This window comes from Magallana gigas, chromosome 10 (assembly GCF_963853765.1).
Source record: "Magallana gigas chromosome 10, xbMagGiga1.1, whole genome shotgun sequence".
In the NCBI taxonomy this organism is placed as follows: domain Eukaryota; kingdom Metazoa; phylum Mollusca; class Bivalvia; order Ostreida; family Ostreidae; genus Magallana; species Magallana gigas.
In genome coordinates this window covers 4,486,174-4,511,362 of record NC_088862.1, presented here as the reverse complement: position 1 = coordinate 4,511,362, position 25,189 = coordinate 4,486,174, and the positions used below count along the sequence as shown (strand labels likewise).

Below are 25,189 nucleotides of genomic sequence, written 5' to 3'. Positions count from 1 at the left end.
CCTCTTTCAAAAACGATGCTACGTGCCTGTGAATCAAATGTAACAGGATTTGAAGGCGATTTTTTTATCGTGCACAATAGGCTCAAATGAATACATTGTGTATGGTCACACTGTCTGAGAATGCTTTCATGACATGACGGGATTTAGGGGCTTGTATGAGAAAATAAAGTTTTGTCACCCAAGAACTATTTCCGGAAATGGACAATAAACCAAAACGGCGATAAAACCGCAAGCTGATGTGATTCAAAATTAAACCGGACATTGCTGTCTGAAAATTCACAGTACAAAATTCTTCAGATTCATTGCTTTAAAATGTTTCCCCCATATCTTAAAAACCCCACAAGTGTTATTGAGATAAACCCACTGATTATGTAAAGATCAGCGCTAAAATAGAGAAGAGGGGGAAAAAAGCATGCATATTTCATCGCTCACACTAAAGTCACGTGATGCGAAAATAACGTCTGCAAGTAGAAGCCGAAAAAATATATAAGCACGCAACTCCAAAAATTATCAACATCAACAAGTGTTTATTGGAAAATTGTGTTTATCTTCTGTGGGTTCCAGTGGAAGGAGAGAATAGAAAGATGCCGCGAATTATTCATTATTTATTTATGTTGGATATTTACTTTGCAGTATGCATGGGAGAAGGTAAATACTATAATGACATTCAGAACAAAAGTAGCTGATAGTTTGTTTACTTGAAGACTTAGAAGTATTCTGAATTTTATGTGACGTTTATCTGTCAGTTAAAAAAAATGAGGAAATTTTTTAAGGGGTATTTCCATAGCAAATTTTGATCACTTTGTTTTTCTGTGTTGTCACTGCAGTGACAGAGATGAAATATTTCGCTATCTGAATGGGTGGGGTCTAAGGGTTGGGTTAAATTTTCTGTTTCAGCTTGGTACACCTTATAGAACTACGATATGGCATATGATTTGCTGTTAAATATACGTAAGAAAGACACTTGTATTTAGCTAGGCAAATGAATCTTCCAGAATGCAAGCTATCACTATCTTGAGATAGTGCAGGAATGAATGTCAGCTTATATCTTCATAAAGAGAGAGAGAGAGAGAGAGAGAGAGAGAGAGAGAGAGAGAGAGAGAGAGAGAGAGAGAGAGAGAGAGAGAGAGAGATAATCAATCTTCAGTTCAACCATGGCGATGGAGTTTTATTTATAAAACAGATTCTGATGGACGCAACAGGTGCTTGTATCTATTGGAAGTTTGATAAAACATGATAAAATCAGCCCTGTACTTTACGTATCGACAGACGAGAGCCGTATTATACGGCAGCTGTAAAAAACCAACTCGGCGGATCTAATAAAATGGGGAAAAACCCCCCAAAAATGCATGCAGACTCCGTTTTCTGATAATAAATTTAGTTTCAAATCAGTATGAAAATGATATTTGGTTTTCAATTTTATAAGAACGATTTTTTTGATTAGTGGATTTATTGTATCAACTAATTTGTTTATAAATTGGCCGATTGGTTGATATTTTGACTGATCGATTGATTAGTCAACATCCAGGGCATTGGCAAATTGATAGAAATGTATTGAGTATTCGATGTACTTGTAATTTGTATATTGACTGACTGATTTGTATTATATTGCCTATTCTATTGATTTGTTTAGAACCAATTTAACAAGACCTTGGACTTTCGATAGGATGTAACTCTCTATTTCTTGCATCAAAACAAGTGTAAAATGACGCTGGTTTCAAGGGAAATATACACAGATTGCATGTTCTAAGCCCAAAAGCCAGACAAGTCGTGTTGATTTCAAAGAGCCATTGCTGAGTGGCCAGCAAAGAAATAGACAGTCCTACGTCACAATGCAATTTTACAAAACTACCCAAAGTCCAAGCTCTTGTTAAAATGGTTCTATGTACGTGTTGTAGATATTTTCTTCCCTTTTAATCTTATAACAGTATAGATAGACTGTTCAAGCAGATGATCACATACGTATATTGTATGAGATTATGTTGTTTACACCGTCTATTCAATAAAATCAAAACTGGCACACACCCATACATATCAGATGTACAGCTTAAGATGAAGCTGACAATATCTACAAGGCTATATAATAGACGCCCACCGATGGTTATTAAGTAGAAAAGCATCGTTTTCAAGTACGTAAAACACAATACACGAAATGATAAACAAATGAGGACTGAATTATTTGAGAGAGAGAGAGAGAGAGAGAGAGAGAGAGAGAGAGAGAGAGAGAGAGAAAGAGAGAGAGATATTGAGATTTTAAACAGAGAGAGAGAGAGAGAGAGAGAGAGAGAGAGAGAGAGAGAGATGTAGACTGATAAACATCATAATTTAAGAAGAGATGGCGATGATGCTTTCGACTGTTTTAAATTAAATGCACCGGAATGTAATGATAATATCTGTACATAATGGTTATCATATAAGATATCGACAGAATGTAGAGATGTATTATTGAATCCAAGTGAAGCCAAGATTATAACAAAAAAATGATTTCTTGTTATATAGCATGCTGTTATAAGTACTCAATAATCAATGAAATCTAGGTGAAAAGGGGGCAATAATTGAAAGAAACATCGCAGCCCAAGTCAGGGAAACCTGAATCCAATTAAAACAATAATATTTAATTGGGATCGCACTTTGATTTGAATGGTTGCCATTCCAACAAATTAACGCTGCCAGTAGCTAGCTTCACGAGTCGACTTTTTGCTAATTGTTTCAATTTAAACTTTTCTAGCTTCCCCCATCTTCTGTACAATTATACAGAAAGGGTTTTATGTTTTTGGAAAGATTCCCCACTGATGTATTCTCTCTCTCTCTCTCTCTCTCTCTCTCTCTCTCTCTCTCTCTCTCTCTCTCTCTCTCTCTCCGCCTTTATGATTCAAATGACACATTTGACTAAATCAGTGCTTGTACCGTTAAATCTTGTAAATGGTTTGTAAATTTAAAAAAAAAATCTAGTACATAAACTAATAAAAGTTTTTACAGAGTAATTTGACTTTAGATATACATTACATTTTCTATTTTACATTTTTTACTTTTTTCTTCCAAGTAACCCTGCATTAAACTTGACAAAGTATTTTTCCGGAAAATGATGAAGGGTTTTATTTAGAGCTTATCATTCTTAAAATGATATATTATAAAGCTTTTGGGTTTAACCTCCCATTGAGTTTCTGTGGGAGTTAATGTGATATAGAAAAAATACTACCAGTCTCGAAACTGACGTCTAAGGTACATGTAGGACAGGGTGAAATATATAATGGAGGTACATGTACATATATTAGTTAGTTATAAGTGAGGTCCAAGGCATATTTTCGATAATTTTACCATCTATATTTAAAAAAATTGAAATTTTCCGGGGGGGGGGGTAGGTCCGGACACCCCCGCACCCCCCCCCCCCCAAATCCGTGCATGAAGGTTGCTTTGTTTATTATAGACGATAACAGAAAATAAGTTTATGCCATCATGATTGCTTTTAGAATTTTTACTTTTAAAAAGATCTGTCTTTAAATTTTCAAAATTCTTTATACTTGATGAGAGATTTTATATGATAATTATACATGTACTAAAAATAAATGTCAAATATTGCAGTGTAACACTAAACTTTGATTTAATGTGCAATATATATATATTTTTTAACATCAAAATACGATTTAGATTTTATGGCTCTTTAAACATGCCAAAAGAACTCTTAGCTTATCTCAATCTGAGGAAGAAAAGATAAGCGGATAAAAAAGTTATTGCATGTAAAGTTGAACATGTCTGGTTAAAAAAAGTTCACGAAGGAAATCTTCTAAGGCATATCTCAAGAATTTAAACGAAACTAGATTTCTATCAAGATCGAAGCGAAAAAGGCTGGTGCCTTTTAAAACAATATCGATCGAAGGCCGTTGGTAATGATTTGGTAATGAAGGAACCACTTGGGCTTAATGGTAATATGTTATTCCAAGTGCAAGTAACTAAATCATCAACTGAAAAAAAGTATCAGGGAAACAATTTGATTATATCAACAAATTCCTTCATGCTCATGGGTATTCAACTATAAATCTCTAAAATCAAATTCGTGGTTCATATTTTACCTCATATCATAATGTCAGTGTATCAAATGCCAGTAAAGAATTGAAGAAGCATAGATAAGACGAATGGGTGTTCGATGCGATCATTTTACCAAAATTATGAAATGTTTTCCTAGTAAAAGAACCTGAATTCCATTATTAGATTATACCTTATGTAATTCAAGTTCTTCAAATATTTTCATGTCCAGAGAAAGATAAAAAAAAATCAATGAGGTTTTATAAATGTTTTTTCATGGTTTTGAATTAGTTAACGTTAAATAAACTGTTTGAAACTGGCAAATATTTGTAATTTTGATAAACAATACCAATGAATCTAAACTGATATCTAGAAGAATGGCAATAGACCAACAGATAGTAACTCCTAACACAATACTAATGATATTTACAACAACGCTCTTATATTAGTTTTATGTTTGGTACAGACTTTGAAACGCACTTCTACACAACACGCTCGCTACACGCTCGCTAAACGGTTCACACGAAACGCTGAACGGTTTACACGAAACGCTGCGCGCTTTGTCCGAAACGCTTTGAAGCGATTTACACGAAACGCTGAACGGTTTACACGAAAGGATTCTCGCACGAAACGATTTGCTCGCTTTTCATACGCTTTTATTTTGGTCGATTTTCGTTTCCTTCGGGTTCTCTCGGATTTTCCCTCTGATTCTGTTACATGTACCTCTTTTTTTATTATTACCGTATAGTAAAACGGAGCGCAGAACACACTAAACACAGACCAGACGAGGTAATATTCCAATATAACACTACTTTCACCTTCACGTCAAAATCACAGGTGCTTATGGACAGGACCGTGCACTATCCCCCCCTTTTCCATTTTTTTTGTATATATTTTTTTAAAAAATTTAATATCATTAACAACCCCTTATATATGTCTCAACTCGAAAAATAACAGAAATATCACGACATTTTATATTGACACTCGTTTCCCCCCCGGGGGGGGGGGGGGGGGAGTGCACGGTCCTGTCCACAAGCACCTGTGGTCGAAATTCAGGAGATTTTGAAAATTGAAAAATTAGGGCTGGGATATTTTTCCATATCAAAATGATAAGTAGTCGTAAAAGCAAAGAAATAAACACAAGATCGGATCTTCGATAAACGGAAAGAGAAACAAAACATTTGACCAGCATGGTCTGTTTCAAAGTCTTACTCTATTTTTAATTGGCATATCGTGATTGCAAGTCGCAAAGGTTAGATTATCCAAATAACTAGAAATTCAATATAATGTTTAAACATTTCGAGAAACTATCTGGATGATGGGAATAAAAACTTAGACATTTATACACGTCTAACCTTCGAAAGCTCTGTTGATAAAGCATGATAAAACAGCACTTGCTGGCCTACAGAGAGAGAGAGAGAGAGTGTGTTCGATTGGAAAAGCGTGTTCGCTGTAATTGCAATATTTCGAAATATACAGTACTTTCTTCAAATTGCAATTTTTACTACTCTTTACAATTTATTAAACATGCAAGATACATACTTATCTTTATAAAATAAACAAAATTCGGATTATATGTTAATTGTCATTATTTCCAAATGAAGTTTACTACCTTTAAGAGGACTGGATGGTTGGGGCCATTTTTAGACTTATTAAATCTCCTTTAGAAGAAGAGCTCTGTTCAAAGATATAGGAATAATCTCAAATCTAAATGCTAAAAATAGAATTTTTCTAGACTCAGTGATAGTTCATAGCTAATCAAATCATAACTTTTTTGATAAATCTGCTGCATGGTTATTTTGTTGAAAACCCATCTTCCTAAAAAAAGAGATGGCAACAAGAAAAAAAATAAAAAATAAAAACCAAATCAACAACACAAAACAAAAACAACACAGAAACATAGATTATGTAATATAATATAGATAGTCCAGAGATATGACGTAGTTATGCTGTGTTTAAATCTGTGGGCGTCATATTCAAATCTGAACGAGTAAGTGAAACCCGGTGAGAATTACATACCTGTCTAGCAAAAACCTTGTTTATTTACCAATTGACGCTATAAAGCCAGATTAGCATGGATTAAAATTTGGTTCATACCAGTTAGACATTTGGTCACTTAATTTGTCCGATAAGCAAGTCTGTCAAAAGGAAGGGATGGGGGTGTCTGATTATTTTAGATGTTCGATTGTTATGTTTGTGCATAACTTTTCAAAAAGAACCCAGAGTCTTTGATGAGAAGGGGAGGGGTATATATGCAGAGAGATCGAGAAGAACTTCACTAATTAGGCTGAAGAAATATGTTAAGACGAAAATCTTAAAAGATAACGAGGACATAAATATTGTTAAAAAACATCAAGCGATTCGTGAAGAATTTGTGGAAGGTTTGGAAACTTTGCACGGAAGTGTATATCTGGCTGATCTTATTAAAGGGCTTTAAAAATAATTTAATGTTTTCACTGGAATTTTGAATGATATAAAAGACTTTCATTTAATTAACGTTTTAAGGTGCATTTACCGTCTGATAAGGTGAGACAACTCTCGTTTTAAATAAATTAATAAATATTGCTTTTTATAAGGCTGATTTCTGTATAAAATGCGTGGGGTTAATTGTATTGGAATATTAATTTTTTGAATTTCATTTGAAAAATTATTATCACTAAAGTATCTAGTTAGGGTGCCAAATCAGCATTGAATGTGAAGGCAACTTAGACTGCATTACCAAGGATCTTAGTTTTCTGCAGTAACATTCGAGCATACCGGTATTTCTTCGCGAAAAATTATTACCTGATGTCAGAATAAACTGATACAAATCATCATGGACAAATATCTGCACTATCGAATATGTACATTTTTAGCCAGTCAATCTTTGTACAGAATTAACGATATGTATTGAAATTTTACTTTGATCAGAGTCCTTAAAACGCTTTCTCTTCAAAAAATTATGAATAACAAATTATGAATCATATTTTTTTTATATGTTATTAGTGCAATTATATTGCAATTTCAATTACAACAACAACCCAGATAATTACAGGAGACAAACCCACAAAATTAGTATTTATGATTAGCTAAATAATCGTACTGGCCTTAAAAACAGCAATACATGTAATTATTTTATTATATGATTCAGCGACGAATTGATACAGATATCAAATTGAGTGTTATCAAGCGAAGATTTTAGTTTGAAGCTATAGCCGAACAAATTGAGAAACGCAATTTTCACTGAACGATCTATTTTTAGTCTAATATAAAAAAAATAACATCTTATATTGACATCCTAGGTCACATGCAGGCGAATATAACGTTCCATAATCTCGATTGTCGGATATCACCCAATCAGAGAGCTAGGAATTGATCAATCATTTAATAATAAAGCCCTCGGGAAATATGATTTTTCTTTGGGGAATAAATCTTCATATTTCCCGAACATTCATGCAATAAATGTATATCAACTCCCATAGAGATCTATTGACTACCAAGATATCTCACTACACCTCGACTTATTCTTTTAAAGATACTACGTCTCAATATTTATGAATGTTTTGTTAAGGTGTTTGTATCAACCGATTTGCTTGCTCGGTAGTGAAAGTATAGAAATTGTGAATACCGAACTTGGGTTCAAATCTGGGGCGAAATTATCTCTGGTATTTTCTAAATTTCTAAATCAAATAATTGAAAATATAATTTTTCATCAAAAATTATACTTTTGTTTTTGTCTATTAGACTTGTATATTTATTATCCAGCTTGCTATCTATCACAACCACGTATTAACTGTCCAATTTTAGAATTACCGGTATTTCTCTTTATAGATAGTGTGTCTCGCTGTGCTGTGACGATCTGTAACCGTGGGAAAGAGGACCTGTCTCCATTACATTGCCAGTCAGGGTCAATCCTGATTACCGAGGTCAAGGACACCATCAAAGGTCAGAGGTCAGAGAGAGGGCGAGAGAGAGAGAGAGAGATAGAGAGAGAGAGAAAATTGAGAGAGAGAGAGAGAGAGAGAGAATATTAATTGGAATTGGTTAAAAAAAATCTGACTCAGTAAAAGAGAAAAACAAAAATGGATGATGGGAGAAAAAAATTATTACATGATTTTGAAATGAGAAAATATTTTGAATAAAGACGAGAAACGGAGAAGAGCCTATACATTGCCTCACAAACTATGAAAGCTGCAGGTACAGAGAGGAAATTTGTACTTATTGACACGGGTTCCAAGCTTTTCACATGCCTCAGTGCTTTAGAGTGATCTGGTAAATGCATTTTTACCATTGATCTTTTACCGAATTTTTCACAGATGTTTCGACAGGAATTTAGAATATAAGCATAAACCACACAGCAGCCTTTGCCGCTAATTCGTTTTATTTCACGAGTTATTGCCGGTGATGTTTCAATCAATCTTCTCGGGAAAAAATACATACCTGTTTTTCTCCATTATGCACAGTTTAAAAGAAAAAAAATCGGGAACAAAACAAAAACACATCCATTGTAAATCAAAAGATTTTTTTTACTTTCGTTGATAAATGATTAAACAAATAAGATATAATTACAGGTCTATCAACAGTTTCTTTATAATGTTCCTTGAAGTCATTATCATATACAGGAAAAAACGCAACTGTGTCTTTGCTAATTCAAGACGGGGCGAAACTGTTCGCAAGTGTTGAAGGGCGTAAATTTCACGAAGCGAAAATAACCATGTATACAGTATTTTCTCTATGTTCGTATAAGTCTGTCAGAAAGATTGTACTGTAAATCAAATTTCATTTCGCAACGGCAGTTTTTGCGATTTATTTTCTATTAACTGGTTCGTGGCGACTAGATTTCGTTATGAAGACTATCTTGAGAACAAAATACCAGAGCCAATTGATAACTGATTTCAGAGAAATATATTCGCGCCGACGAGGCTCCTGCGAAAATTTATCACACGCGAATAAGAATTTGTTTCAGTATTCAAATATTCCAATCACCTTTGCGAGGGACATTTTTTGTTTTCATTTAATCGTTCCTCTAAAGATGTATGTTTTTTAAATTCACAAGTATGTTGTTTAAAAAGGGAATTGAATTCGACTGTCTTTTTTTCAAAAATGAAAGTACTAATGGTACAATAATTTTTCAACCCGATACAGTATTTATTATCACGTCAAGTAAAGGATGACTGCACATAGCGCCGGGTTTTAGATCTTTTTCGGTCGCTTCTGTTGCGTTTATTTCTGAACCTAATATCACGGTTTTTTTATTAGTCAATTTCCAACATAAATTTAGATTCTAGACTTTGACACAATAAACTCATTCAATGTTTTTCTCCTTACAACTGTCGACAAAAGAAAATTTTCGCTTATCTGCCTTTGACCGAACATAAGATTGATAGGTGATTGAGAGGTGGAGCTTACATTATCAGAATGGTACTAAAATTAGGCTAGCACGAATAACAATGCCATGTATAAAAATTATGTGATCAATCTTTCACCAGAGTCCTTTCTATTCTATACGGTACAAATATACTATTACTATGGTTTCAACAATAAGACAACGCCCATGTAAATACAGAAGACTTTAAATCAATGCTTGACAACTTAACGTGTACGAAAACGTTATCCTAGTTAGCACATAACATGCTACCTTATACGTCACGTGATAGAATTCGGTATTCACAAAACCCGAGGTGTGCTTGTGACGTTGAGGTGTTAAATCACGCGGCGAATTATAATATTCAACATATATTATCAACCTTTGGTTACAACAGAGAAAGCGAAAGTAAGGAGAAGCAGTTTTTTTCTCATTTAGATCATGAGCGCATGTTTGTCCATTAATCTTCCTTTGACATAACTTAGACAAATATACAACTACTGTTAAACGGAGAACAATAGACAAACATGCACTGACTATGTATGAAGTCAGTATAAAAGTGGGCGTCCTCATTATTGTATGGAGGTTCAAGAAATTGTTATGACCCCCGCCTATGAAAACTAATTCCTTTTTGAAATATTTTCCAAAAAACCTGTTCCTGAGGTTTGTATCAACAGTCCAAAGTAAGATTCGGCTCGCATATTGCAAAGGATACATAGTACAACTTTTAAAAATTATTTTAGTGTTGTGGTTAAAGTATCAAAGTTTACAAATGCGTTGTCAAAAAGTTACCGGTATTTAAATTTATGTCAAAAATTGCAAATTGAATCATAAATCTTTTTTAGATCTGAGAAAAAGAAAACGCCAGAATTTCTTTTTTTTTTTATAACAAATCTAGTTTTCAAGGAAATGAATAAGGAAAAATGGAAAGAAAATTGACATACTTTTGGCACATGAGTGTACATGTTTCAAGAATCGCTCTCTATATCTGATAGTTTTATTAGGGTCTTCCGTTTCCAACGGAAGACCCTATTGTTTTTCTTCGGTTTCTTTTTCTATATCTTTCACAATTATTATTATTATTTTTTCTTAACATTTTTCTTAAAACTCAAATATCTCAAATATGCTAACTAAAGCAGGTCGTCTGTCACTTCCGGTCGTCATCGAAGGTGATTCCAAAATTTCGATATTTGATTTTTAAAGCATATACGTTTTGTAGATATTTTTGTACTGAATAAATTTTTTTTTTTTTTTTTTTTTTTTTTTTTTTTTTTTTTTATTTGAAGTTGAACAATCAAATGCATTTGTATACAATAAAGTGATAACAGCTTTGAGAAAATATCACTTCAAAACAAAATTTTTTCTTGAGAGAGAGAGAGAGAAAGAGAGAGAGAGAGAGAGAGAGAGAGAGAGAGAGAGAGAGAGAGAGAGAGAGAGAGAGAGAGAATTGGTTGTTGAACATGAGTAAGTAATTGATTTATAGTTTTATATCATCTCTATATAGTCAGAGTCTGCTATAATTGTTTAGTGAAGTCTATTAAGAAGAAAAAGCCAAGTTTCCCATCTCTTATAAAAATCATCTAATCTGCAATTTCGGATAGCTATATATCTTAGAGTTGATATATGTGTTTTAATATCTATAAGTAATTCATGAATTGTTAGTGCTTCATTAAGACATCTTTTCCTATAGATATAGGATTTCATAACCAAGAAGATAGAATAAATGTCTGTAGAAATAGGGTCAGAGTGTAGCCCGAATATAAAAATTGAAGGATCTCTTTGGATTGTAATTCTCTTTGATTGACAGAATTCAAAAAATTGCTGAAAGAGTTCTTGAACATTAGGACACTCCCATAGTACATGAAAAATTGTCTCATCATGTTGTTTACAAAAGTTACACAACTTACTACATTCCTTTCCTATTTTAAATAGATATTTATTAGTTGTTAGAATGTGGTGATTAATTCTAAATTGCAGCCATTGTAATTTGGTACTTTTAATGTTGACAAAAGGTAACTGGTATATGGTTTTCCACTGTAAGTCTGACAACATAAAAAATAATCCCCATTTTGATTTATTGAAAGATGTGACATTTTCCATGTTTAGAATATTATACATAATCTTAGATCCTTTTCGAGGTGAGCAAAATAATTTAATGTGGAAAGGTATAAAAGGCCTTGGGTTATCATCTTCTTTTGAGATTCCATGATAATGTAAACTAGTTAAAATAGATTTTTGTAAACCAAGATAAGTAAGGAAGTTTGACTTGACATCAAACTTACTTTGAAGGTCTTGTAAACTTAAAAAGGACCCATTTTCATCCAGCAAATCATTGATATAAACAATATTCTTATTGAACCAATCAATAAAGAAAATTGATTTCCCCCCCATTGTAATATTCTTATTGTACCATATGGGTTGTGTAATAAATTCATGCCATGTAAGTAATTTCATTCTATCTTGTATATTTTTGAAAGCAATAAATGTATCCTTCCAAAAGGAGTTTCTAACTAAATTAGTTAATATACAGGATATGAAGTCTGGCCCAGTCTTCAGCACTATGTCCGTATTAATTGATTTATTTAATAATATATTCCATTTTGAATTTGGGCTATTTATCAATCTTCTGATCCAGGATGACTTTAGACTTTGGATGTAATTATTTATTTCAATCATTTTGAGACCACCATCTGAGTATTCTTGTGTAATTTGTTTTCTTTTTATTTTGTCCACCTTAGATTTCCAAAGAAAATTAAACAATATTTCATTTAAGTCTTTAATAAATTTACTTGATGGTGTTGGAAGTGAAATAAACAAATGATTCATTTGTGATATAATAAGAGATTTGATCAAAGTAATCCTACCAATAGGAGTTGTATGTCTTTTGTTCCACTGATTGATGATTTCTTTAATTTTAACTAACTTTTTATCATAATTGAGTTTTGGAATATTTGCTAGATCTACGTCAAATTGGATGCCTAGTAATTTAAATTGTGTTGTCCAATGAAAATTCATTTCATGACATAATTTTTCAGTAGAATATTTTTTGCTGCCTATCCAGACTAATTGTATTTTCGATAAATTAATCTTGAGTCCAGAGATTGTATTAAAATTATTCAATTCATCAATAGTTGTTTTGAGGGATTTTTCTGAGCCATTTAAAATTAGTACAGTGTCGTCAGCATATTGAGATATAAGATATTCAGTATCATCTATTACTATTCCTTGTATATTCTTATTACTTTTTATCTTATAGGCCAAAATTTCTGCACACAGTAGGAATAAATAAGGAGAGATCGGGTCGCCTTGGCGACATCCTCTGCTAGGTTTGAAAAATTTTGAAAGATATCCAGCTTGTGTGACCGATGATTCTATATTACATTGAAAAGTAGATATCCAAGATTGAATGGATACTCCAAAGTTTAAAAAATCTAAACATTTGTGAATAAATTTCCAGGAAACAGTATCAAAGGCTTTTTCAAAATCAATCATTAACAATACACCAGGGATGTCATTTTCCTCTGTATATTGCATAAGATCATATATCAGTCTAGTATTTTCACCAATATATCTCCCTGGTATGAAACCTGTTTGATCGGGACTAATAATAGTATCAAGCATATTTTTAATTCTCTGAGCAATACGTCCAGAACCTATTTTATAAGCAACGTTTAATAGTGTTATTGGTCTCCAATTTTTTAAAAAAAAATTACTTTTACCATCTTTTGGGATACAGGTAATAATTCCTTGTTTCTGTGTGACTGAGAGTTCCCGAACTTTGTACCCATAATTTAGAGATCGAACCACGAAATGTCCTATCTTGTTCCAAAAAACTTTATAGAATTCTGTTGTAAATCCTTCACTACCTGGACTCTTATTATTTGCCATATTTTTCACAACTGTTGTAGCTTCTTTAAAGGAAATTTCACCTTCTAAGGAGTCTCTTTGTTTATTATTAAGTGTTTTTATTTCAATGTTTGTTAAAATTTCATTTCGATTATAGTCAAAGTTTTCATCATTTTTATTATATAAATTCTTATAAAAACTTTCAATTTCATTCAAAATTTCCCTTTGGTTTGTTATTTCTTTCAAATTCTCTTCCTCTATTATTAGTTTTGGTATTATTTTATTTGTATAATGTCGATTTTCTAAATTCAGAAAATAATTTGTAGGTTTTTCTCCTTCAACTGCCCATTTAGCTCTAGATCTCACCATACTGCCTATAAGCCTATGATTTCTTAAATTTTCCAATTCCTTTTTTTTTTTCATTAATCAGACCTATATTTTGTTCATAGTTTTCTTCTAATCTATTCATTTCTGAATAAAAAATTAATCAAAATAATGAAGTACTGAAGCCGGGCTCTTTTGGTGTGTCTTTAAGCATATTGTGTAGTAATGACTGCCTTAAATTTCTGCAACAAGCGTTATATATACAATCCCTATTTCTTCAACGCGCAGCAAAGTAGTTCATGGAAATCCATGCGCATTGTATGTGTCCAAAATGCATAGTCTTGTTTTTAAAACACGTTATTAATAAGAAAACTAAAAAAAGATAGACATTTCTCTCGAAATTAAAAAAAAACAACAAGATGCCAACACTTTTGACAAAATGTGACTCTTTCTGTAACTATTTGGTATAGCGGAAGCTTTTACTTTGACGCTGTTTGGTTTTTTGTGTACTTTTGAAATTGTGCTATTTATAGTAACATTGGCTATTTGTCTACCTACAGCCAGGACCCTGCTTTCAGCAGAGCCCGGGTAAAAACCATTTTAATATCGGATAACGCATTGCAGAGATATTGCAGTTTTAAAATGACCCTTTCCGGAAATCTCAATATTGCAGTGTAGGTCCAAAAATTAGTTTAAAAAGAAGTTAATATAGTAACTCGTACCAAATGTCAACATTTTGATTTAATCCTATCATTTATTCATAATCAAACGGAAGACCCACTCGTTCCTCGCAACGATATCGTGTCTAGCTGGATTTTCCTTCTTAGATGGAATAATTATATAATTAGCAATCAATGCTAATGAAATGATTATTAGTATCCTGGAATTCAATTTTTTCTTGTTATCAACTGTTTGTAATTAAACATCGAGAAATACCGTACGCGTAGTTCGCCGACACAAATTATTGATGTTTGTTACAGATTTATTGATGATCGAGACTAATTGTGAAGATAAAAAGGATATTCACCGGGTATTACATGTTAAAGTAATACCAATGCATCCTGTTTGCTTAATAGAGATAGACATAAACTATATATATATAATGGTTGTCCTTTTGCAAAAGACGTCTTGTCTTCGTCAAATCAGTAACTTGAAAACTGTAGCCTAAGGTCATTTAGATTTTGTGTACATCACAAAGAATCCCCAAAACACACGGGCACCTGTTTAATTCCTCACCATATATCAGAAGAATGCATTATGTGGCAATTTACTTAAGATGCTCTTAGAAGAATTTGATTGTGAATCCTTTAGAGAATTGCATTGTTTCTTAATTCGAGATACGTTTATTGCCTGGAAAGGAAATATTGGGGAAAAGGAAAGATGCTTAAAGCTCTTTTAACTTTGTAAAATTGGTCTAAAACGATGCTGTCTTTGTTAAGTACACATATGCCATCTCCGATATTTCTTGCACTAGATGATAATGTTTTTTTTTCTTATACTAGTAAACAAATGGAGTATGTTTATGGTTTACTTGTTTAAAAACGTTTTCTTTGGTCATATGCATGTTTGGTGTTCAAATACACATTTTTGTACCCCATGCAACGAAGTTGCGAAATTGTATGTTTCTGACTGATTCGTCTGTCAGGCAGTCCGTTAGTCCGGTTTTTTTGGTAGACAAAACTCCTCTTAAACCGCTGCATTAACATTTCAGACACAATGTGCATATTACCGGGAAATTTCCATTCCATCATTTTTCGTTGAATTTCTGCCATTTTAAACTTTAAATTTGTCTATAAATTGAATATACCGTTTCTCGGCTTCTTTTCAATTTAGATGTATTACTAATTTTTAGACGCTTTCCAACATATTTAGGTACTCATTAAATACGATGTTTATTGTCATGTTTTATTTTCTTTTGCGCCTTTGATTATTGCTTATTTACTATATGTGTACCTTCTTTGTTGTTACTATTTCTTTAGGTCAAAGGAATAAAATAAATAAAAAAAAAATCCATACAAAATCAGTGTTAAATTTGATAAGGAAAGACTACGATAGATCAACAAAATGCTATTTATGTGCGATTCATTACTGAAACACTACTTACAAAAGTACACTAGTTCTAAAGTGGTTTTCGTATTTTGTTTCAGATGAACCAAACGCTCTTGCGTTTCAGAACCTGCGGCGCATGTGCATGGGCAAATCAGACTGTCCCACGACCAAGTTCTGTGGACAACGTGGTGTTAGTCTGCACGTGGTCTACCACTGCATAGAAGGTAAAGTCTAAGTACCCTCATGTTCCTAACTGCTCTGTCATTTTCAAAATATCTATCACCGCGGATATCCTTATGGGGACACGTTGTGGGAAGATTGTCGAGCGAAGTAACCTTAAGCCATGAAAAAAGTACGGACTTTCCCTTCTAATATTACCTAAGAACCGGGTTTGTGTCACCGTTTTAAGTGATTGCGTGATTTATGGCACGACATGTTGAGGACGAGTGTATGGCATGATAAATGTACCCATCACTCGTACATGATAGCGTCAGGTTATCAATAAATCCATCAATCAATCAATCAATCAATCAATCAATCAATCAATCAATAAATCCATCAATCAATCAATCAATAAATCAACCAACCAACCAATCAATCAACCAACCAACCAACCAACCAATCAATCAATCAATCAATCAATCAATCAATCAATCAATCAATCAATCAATCAATCAATAAATCCATCAATCAATCAATCAATAAATCAACCAACCAACCAACCAATCAATCAATCAATCAATCAATCAATCAATCAGACAATAGATAAATCAATCAACCAATCAATCAACTGCCGAAGCATCATTAGAAACAAAATTATATTTTACGCATCTTTTATAGTTTTCAGCTATTGGAGCCTGTCCCAAATTATTGCTTCCATCACTTTAAATACGCATACATGTGACAGATATACAGTTGAAATCGATAAAAGGGAAACTGTCCAAATTATCTTATTGAAACATTATCATTGTTCACACAAAAGTTCACAGGAAAGAAAACACATTTCTTTCAGAGATTTATAATGGGAAATGTTTACATCTTTTTACCATTCGGAACCCACTCGGAAAACCTCACACAATCTTTCAACGTTATCATCCGGGCTATTTATTGGCTGATGCGATGCAAAATCCCCGTAGAATTTTTGTTTGGATTGTGTTCAGAAGCCTGAAGCGGTAGATTTCGTTTCATAACAAATAATCTGGACATTTTTCATACTACATGTAGTGGATGGGCGTTGTAGTACAAACTTATCTATTGTTATCGAACGAAATATCAATCCAAAAGTGATGGAAGGAAAACCTAGGGACAGAGTATAGAATACAGTAATGTAATGCACGTATCTCTTCATACATTGTAGCAATTCTACGTACCTATCCTGATGGAAATTTAGTCTCAGCAGTTATATACCAACTTGTATAGACATAGGAAAAACCCCTTTGTATTTCTTTAAACTTGGGGCCCAGTTAAGAACATAATGAAAAACAATACTCGTTACAGATTCCAACATCACATGTGAGGAAGAAGAGCACACAACTAATGCTACCCAGGGGGTGATTAAAAACCTCGCCTACCCCTCGACCGACAGGTCAGAGTGCACAGTCAGGGTCAAAGTCCCAGATGATGCCTACATCAACGTCATCATTCACGACATGGAGCGGATGGCTTCCGGTGAAGAGTGTGATGGTGGTCTGCGCTTGCGCACAGCTCTGTTTTGTAATTTTGATGAAACTTTCCCGCGGAAAACTGTCTGCAGTTTTAGCGGAAACATGACGGTTTTTCAAGCGTGCGGTGATGTGGAAATCTACATGACTCCAAGCAAAGAGGGATTCCGGTTTTACATTTCATATATAGGTAAAGTGCAGACAGAATATTTTAGGTACAAATGTATTAAGACATGGTTTGCATTTGAGAACTTTAGAATAGAATTTTTATTTGCGACTTGCAGTTGTTTATTTAAAAAATATATATATCAATAATATCGAGGACCTTTTTACAGTTATTGTAAAATGAATTGCGAAAAATACAATTAGGGAAAAAATATTTTTACACTTTTAGAAAATTAAAACGCAATTGATAGTAAAGGTATATATTTTCAGTTCACATTACTTTAGTTCTTTTTAAGGAACAAGTGTGCAAAAAAAATCTCATAAGAAAAAACTTCTACAGTTCAGTGTATTTGATAGGTTATAAATCTAAAAATTGCAGTGGTTTTTCTTTCTATTTAACATCAAACGGCATGATTGATACTAGTACTGACACACAGTACGATATCTTATAAATCATATCATATCTCTTTTCATATGTCTTTCAGCATTACATTCTATAAAAATCAATAACTAGGCCGTACATTAAATTTTTTTTAAAGAAACCCCCACATACGTACGTAATTTTTGAAAATTTGATTCGAAATTTCCAGTCTACAATTTCTAGATTTTGTTTAGGAAGTTCATGTTATTATGCCTTTCAATGTAATATAGAAAATAAAGGTAACATGGATATATACATTGTACATGTATATAGTTTTTTAAAATATTTTTTTTCTCTTTTTAGTGACACCAAAAGGTGAAATGCCACGTGACAACTACTTGGACCCGATTTCCAATCATTGTCCTCCTGGCGCTTCAATAGACAAGGAGGTGGAGACTTTCCCTATAGAGTCCTATCCGGAGTCCGCCAGGGACAAACACAATGGTAACCATTATCCAAAAATAACCCAGAAGTTGTAAATAAGTGAGCTCTCGGGACATAAAGGGATGAGTGGGACAATACCAGAAATTTGTTACTTTAGTGCACACTCTTTATCTTCACTATTACAACTCAACAAAGATGACATTTTTATCTTGATAATGTACATACTTGGTGCATGTAAGAGTTATCTCTCTTGTCAAAGGGTTGGCATTCCTTAAGTTAAAGATTCCCGAAAGATCCTGTGTCTGTGATACAGTGCAACTACGTAAACACTTGTCCAAAAATAGCCCGACGTTAAGTATTTTGTAGATGAGCGCCCGGTAGTACTTACAAACCTGATTTTAATGATCGAGTTACTTTGCACGTAGTTTTCTTCTTCTTATAAATATGAAATAATTCTGAAATTTGTAAGCATTGAACAATGTTTGCTAAGATAGGGACTAAAGAGCGAGATGGAGTGAAAAATATAGATACATATATGCACTTAACAGGTCCTGGCCATTTTTAGACCACTGGATATTGATATCCTTAAGGAGAGGTGCTCTGTATAAAAGTATTTTAGTTAGCTATTTAGTCAATTACAACTACATGTATATTCAAACAAAGATGAAACTTTGGAGAGGGAAGAGAGAGAGAGAGAGAGAGAGAGAGAGAGAGAGAGAGAGAGAGAGAGAGAGAGAGAGAGAGAGGTTTCTCCATTAATTAGCACTCCGCATCCATGGTTTAGCATCAAATTTGGTATGAATAACAAATCACTCTGGCCTAAATATCCCCGTCGTTACGTCATTCCGTGCTGTTAACATCCTCCCCCAGTTATTATCCATGATAAGGTGGGAATTTCATTACTTTAGAGTCGAGAGGCGATAATTTCATTACAATAGAGGCAAGTTGTTCATCTCTTAAGAACTACATGTTTTTCGCGATATACATATATAAATATGTTTGTGAAATCCACGTACACTCTATTGTTCATTCAGCCTCTGGCGGCGTAGAATGAAGTACCTAGCGCACTTGTCAAGAACAATCAAATCCAACAGCTTTCTGTCTATTTTAGAGCCAAGAATGAACGAAACTAAAACCTTGGTGACTGTTCTGAATGGGGACGCGACCTCGTCCGTGGACTTCACAGAAAGAGCAGGTACACTATCATTCTGTACAACAAACAACAATTCTCGTTGTTTGTATTAGGAACGTTTGATAAAAGCATTGTGATGAAAATTGTAGAGTAATTACGAATGTTTGAATGTCATGGTAATTTCAGACTGTATATTAATTTCCAATAGGAAAAGAGTTCTCTATAAAGAAAGGGGTATTACATGAAGATTTAAAAGTTACAATATTGGGAATTTCGTTTTTCATACTAATTGTTAGACCATAATTAATCAGCTAATTGTCTACGGACTTTTCCGTTTTTCCCGATTACGACAAAGAGCACACAGTGGATGTGACCGGTCAGCAGAGGATGCTCACTCCTCCTAGGCACCTGATCCTACCTCTATCTTTTTTGAAGTCCATGTTGCTCTGGTTTGAATTTGTATTTCGTTTTATGGATTTTTGAGTTGGTTGACAGTTGGTTATTGTCATTTTTTCATTCTTACTTAAAACACATGTAATGGTTATACAGTAGTTCACGGAGAAAAACAATAGCCAAATTTTAAAGGTTAACGTGATAAATTTATTATTATTATTAAATTGTATTATTTGAAATATTGCCATATAGACATATCAAAGGGAATAGGGGTGGACTAAAATGTAAAATAAGATAGAAAGGAATTTGTGAAAAGGAGATTTCACGCGCTTGATTACTGATGAATATCGAAAAAAACCCATTACTCTATAGAAAGAATGACGAAGAAGCAAACAACATGTTTGTTCACATTCTGAGTTGTCGTCCATGGTATAGATGTATGTATCGAAAATGTATAAAAATACTTTTGGAATATTTAAAAAATCAGATCGAGCTTACGCATTCTTTAAATATTTGAATCCTTGCGTGTGAATAATTTGAAAGTGGTAAATACATTCAATAATTCTACTCTTGATTTAGAAATTTAAATTTCAAAATATTGCAACCATTATGTTTAAAATTTCCGACCTGGATCTCTGTGACTGACTGTAAGTCTGATAGGCGCTTTAATAACCATTGATATACATGTACAATATTCATCGAATCACAAGACATTCAAGTCTCTGTGTTGTGATGTTCTGTCATAAATAGAGCAAGTAAGATAGACAGTAAAACAACTGATAGTTCTGAAGGTCTCAGAATACAAGTAAAAAATAGCAGCATTTTTTGCAGAAAATAACACTTGTTTTGTTCAAATGTATGAAGGCTCAGGAAAAAAGTAGTAAATAACAGTTGTTTTGGTCAAATGTATGAAGGCTCAGGATAAAAGTAGAAAATAACATTTGTTTTGGTCAAATGTATGAAGGCTCAGGATAAAAGTAGAAATGAACAGTTGTTTTGGTCAAATGTATGAAGGCTCAGAATAAAAAAAGAAAATAACAGATGCTTTGGTCAAATTTATGAAGGCTCAGGATAAAAGTAGAAAATAACAGTTGTTTTGGTCAAATGTATGAAGGCTTAGGATAAAAGTAGAAAATAACAGTTGTTTTGGTAAAAAAAAAGTATGAATGTTATTGTTAAACTAGAAAACAGTTTTCTGGTCAAATTACCCGGTATTTATGCATGATTTTTCAATGATTTTTTTGTTTTATTTCAGTATTCTATGTGGCGCTCATCGTGGCGGCTCTCAGTCTGACAGGCCTCATTGTGGTCACTGCAGTATGTATTAGGTACGTATAAAACAAAAGCAGGCAATTCAAGAAGACATAATAAATGAAGGATACGTCATATTGTAAATATACTGGGTCGGGGTAATATCGTAAATTTTGTAACGACACCCATCAAGTAAATATAAAATTTACAATTTATAAATGACTGATATCCAACTTATGCGAGACATTATTAAAAATAATTTTCATTTTTTTCCCAATCAAAATCACAGTTCAAAATACACTGATATTGAAACTGTTTTTTAAAAACAAGGTTTCTGAGAGTAGTGTATATCAAACAATACAAACTATCGGCTCCCCAATTGTCATTTTATGTTATATACAAAATTCGAGAAAATGTGATGAAGGACGATCCCAATTATAACAAAAACGAAAACATTGATTTCTTTGTCATCTATTGAAAGATTCTAATCTAGTAAAACTGTTGTTTGTTTTTTTAACTATACATGGCGACTTTCAAATCTATTCACCACTCTATAACAAAAACGAAGTCAAGACAGAATGACTGACAAATCGGTTAGAGGACTAACTACACTGTTGAGATTTGGTTGTTCAAGTGGGTTGAGTATTTTTTTGGGGGGTCGACTATGAAAAGTTACTGTAACAAATGGGCAAATTTAATGACATGGTGTTTCTAATGCGTTTAAGACGGCTAGATGATCATAGACATTTTTAGGCTCCATCAACTTCCTTTGGACAAAAAACTTTGTATAAAAATATAAAAAAGGCAAAAATTAAAGCCAAATATATGAAGATTTTCTTTACTAAGTATACTGTTCAATGCTCAAAAACAGCGTTTTTAAAAGATTAAGGGAGATCTGATAGGAAATTTGTTGACCTCCCAGCCTACTTAAGTACGTGTTCGTTAGGAAAATATTTTACATTCAGCTCACATTGTAGTATTCGAATGGTTTCACGTATTTTCCATAGCTTTAAGGTGCGGTCACACGATGCAATTTTCCATCAGATTTTCAATCGACTTGCTCGGGTAAGTCGATTGGAGTCGATTGCTGAGGTGGTCACAGCATACGATTTTACAATCGATTTTCGATTAATTAAACCTATTCAATTTTTTTGTTTCCGGAAAAAAAAATCATTGTTACGTAACGATTCTCACCAGAGATGCGATGGAAAATCGGACGCACTTCAGATTTTCAATCGACTTCAGACTTTGCTTTCGACTTTCGACTTCTGTGGTCACACGGTACGATTTTAGTCGAAAGCGAATCGGATGAGAAAATCTGATGAAAAATCGTATCGTCTGACCGCACCTTTACAGCTTTGATTGTGTTCTGCATTGCTAAACGTACTCGAATAAATTACTTGATAACGTGACTCCGGAGTAAGCAAAGATTTCAGAAATGCGATGAAAATTTGAAAGAAGGGGACGTTCAGCACGAAAATTTGACATTTAAACACCTGCCACGGAGTGGGTTTGTGGCGACAATTAACACTCTGTGTGCAATAATTAGTCTGTGTATAAGTTAATGCTGCATTTCGCACCTTAATTAAAGTCAAAATCTAGTATATGAACGTTGAGCCTACATATTTCTGTAATTGAGCACGTGGTACAATAGTGGCTGAGATTGTAAAGAGTACAGAAACAAAGAATTAATTCCTTATATAGTTATTTTCAGTATTTGATATCTGATCAACTGTCAACATCATATATACCAACACTACAACACACTCTAAATATCATAAATCGTGAACGTGATGTTTGATTGTTTTTCGAAATTGCTTAACTTTACTTTTAGTAGACGGAACTTGTGTACTCTCGAATAGAATTCTTATGCAAGTACATGTCTGAATAATTATGTGACTGTATTAAATTTGAATCTTAACAAAATGCATCAAAATATCAAAATAAAATTTTACAGGAAGCTTTCACTGCTGAACATATCAAGATTTGCTTCTATTGTTCATCATCATACTTTAACAATTGTAATTCTTTTTCGCACATGCAATTATAAAGGACCGTTACTTTTGAAAATGTTTGCCAATTGGTATTGGACTTTCATGACTATACGCTATTGTAGGATTGATTTTACTGTTTATCATAATACTTCTTATTGTACACATTTTCGAAAAACATACACAGAATTGAAGCTACAGAACTACGCACAAAGAAACGAATGAAGTAAACATAGCTACCATAATATTATTGTCAGCATACGCAATCTGGATTACAAAGAGGACTCACTTTATTAATAAACAACACCTGTATTGTCACAGCATTTAATATTTATCATAATAAGGTATAAGATAACCCCAACAGACCTGCTAATTGGATATTTCCTTTGTAGGAGACAGCGCCAATTAAAGTATGGCGGCAGCATTGACATCGCTTCGCTACTGAGTGGTCGTTCTTCGTCGCTGGAAGTCTCAGCGCTACGCCCACTTCCGCTTACGTCATCAACTACAGCCTCACGACGTCATAGTTATCCAGCCAATAGTCACGCTCGTCTGGAAGATGGATACAGCATCGTAGCAGACGAGATTCCTTACACAGCGCCCTCTGACGAGCTGAGGTCGCCCGCTTATGCGGAAGTGGAAGACAATTTAATAACAAATGACGTAGCTTCAACATCCGATAGAACGTCCGAAAGGTTTCCGTTCGGTTTTCCCGGTACCAATCTTTTATCCACTGAAAGAAAATCGGTGGAGAACCTTTATTCTGATATGAACGATAAAAACGTTTACCATGAAATAACAGACGACTTAATAAGAACTGAGAACGTGTATGTTCCTAGCCAGCTCCCATCCACGACATTATCAATATTCACAGGGAAAAAGAACTTGAATAAAAGTAAGAATAAAACACTACAGTCTATAGGCAAACAGGACTCTGAGGAGACGTACATACTGTGTCAGACTCCCGACAGAGACAGTAGATCTCCGTCACCGGAGTCCAAAAAATCAGATACGGACGGAAGTCTGCTATCTGACGACAATGACGGCTACGGGATATATCAGTCGGTGGATGTGTGATGTCACAGAGAGAGAGAGAGAGAGAGAGAGAGAGAGAGAGAGAGGGAGAGAGAGAGAGAGAGAGATGAATGGTTACTTTACATTTGTAAATAAATAGAAACTTCAAGCATAATAATTGTTTTTGTTTATCCCAGTCTAGAAGAACGTTACATATTTTTGGAAGTAACCACGTCCCACTCGATAATTGAACCATTAAATTTATGTTGAAGATAGCCCTATACATACTTGACAACTTGTTTTTATATTATATTTTATACAATCATTACTGCATAACGTAAATATAACGATTTAGCTACCTAAGAAATACAATATTCACCGAGCACATGGTCGATGCGAATAAGTAGTTAAACCATCCTGTTGAATTGATAACCAATCGTATCTTTTGAAACAAGTTGTTGAATGGATCCGATCCCAATTCAATAAAGAATGCCTCCTTTTGCAACTGAGGGCTTTACTGGTAATCTTTCGACCTGTAATTGCAGAGTTTTTGGATGTACAATGTATGATGTATATTCCTGTACCTAACACAAAACAGAAATAGGTGTAGATTTATGATACATGTAATTGAGTTGAATACAATAAACATCCCAGATTTCCTTAATTTGGCTTAGGTTTTTAGCTCACCTGTTTTTATGATCACATTTTGTCTGTCGTCCCTCTGTCTGTCTGTCCGTAAACTTTTCACATTTACAACATCTTCTCAAGAACTACTGGGCCAATTTCAACCAAACTTGGCACAACTCATTCTTAGGCAAAGGGGATTCAAAGTTGTGAAAATTAAGGGCCACATCCTTTTTCAAGGGGAGATAATTAGAAATTAATGAAAAATTTTGAGAAATTTTCAAAAATCTTCTTCTCAAGAACCATTAGGACAGAAAAGCTGAAACTTGTGTGGCAGCACCCTCAGGTAGTGTAGATTCAAAGTTGTAAAAATCATGACCCCCGGGGTTAGAGTGGGGCCAAAATGGGGGGTCAAAGATTTACATAGAAATATATAGAGTAAATCTTTAAAAATCTTCTTCACAGAAATTAATCAACCAGGAAAGCTGAAACTTGTGTGGAAGCATCCTCAGGTAGTGTAGATTCAAAGTTGTGAAAATCATGATCCCTTGAGGTAGGGTGGGGCCA

The 25,189-nt window shown here is 33.7% G+C and overlaps 1 protein-coding gene across 1 annotated transcript; it reads left to right on the top strand.

Annotated features, from left to right (window-relative positions):
- The first annotated feature begins 335 nt into the window (after nucleotides 1-335).
- On the top strand, nucleotides 336-24,173 carry LOC105328902 (uncharacterized). The gene is made up of 8 exons (XM_011429940.4): nucleotides 336-648; nucleotides 7,834-7,947; nucleotides 15,685-15,810; nucleotides 17,084-17,437; nucleotides 18,137-18,277; nucleotides 19,329-19,412; nucleotides 20,998-21,070; nucleotides 23,377-24,173. Exons 1-8 carry the CDS (start codon nucleotides 585-587, stop codon nucleotides 24,059-24,061), a joined length of 1,641 nt encoding a protein of 546 aa, XP_011428242.3. The 5' UTR covers nucleotides 336-584; the 3' UTR covers nucleotides 24,062-24,173.
- Nucleotides 24,174-25,189: the final 1,016 nt, after the last annotated feature.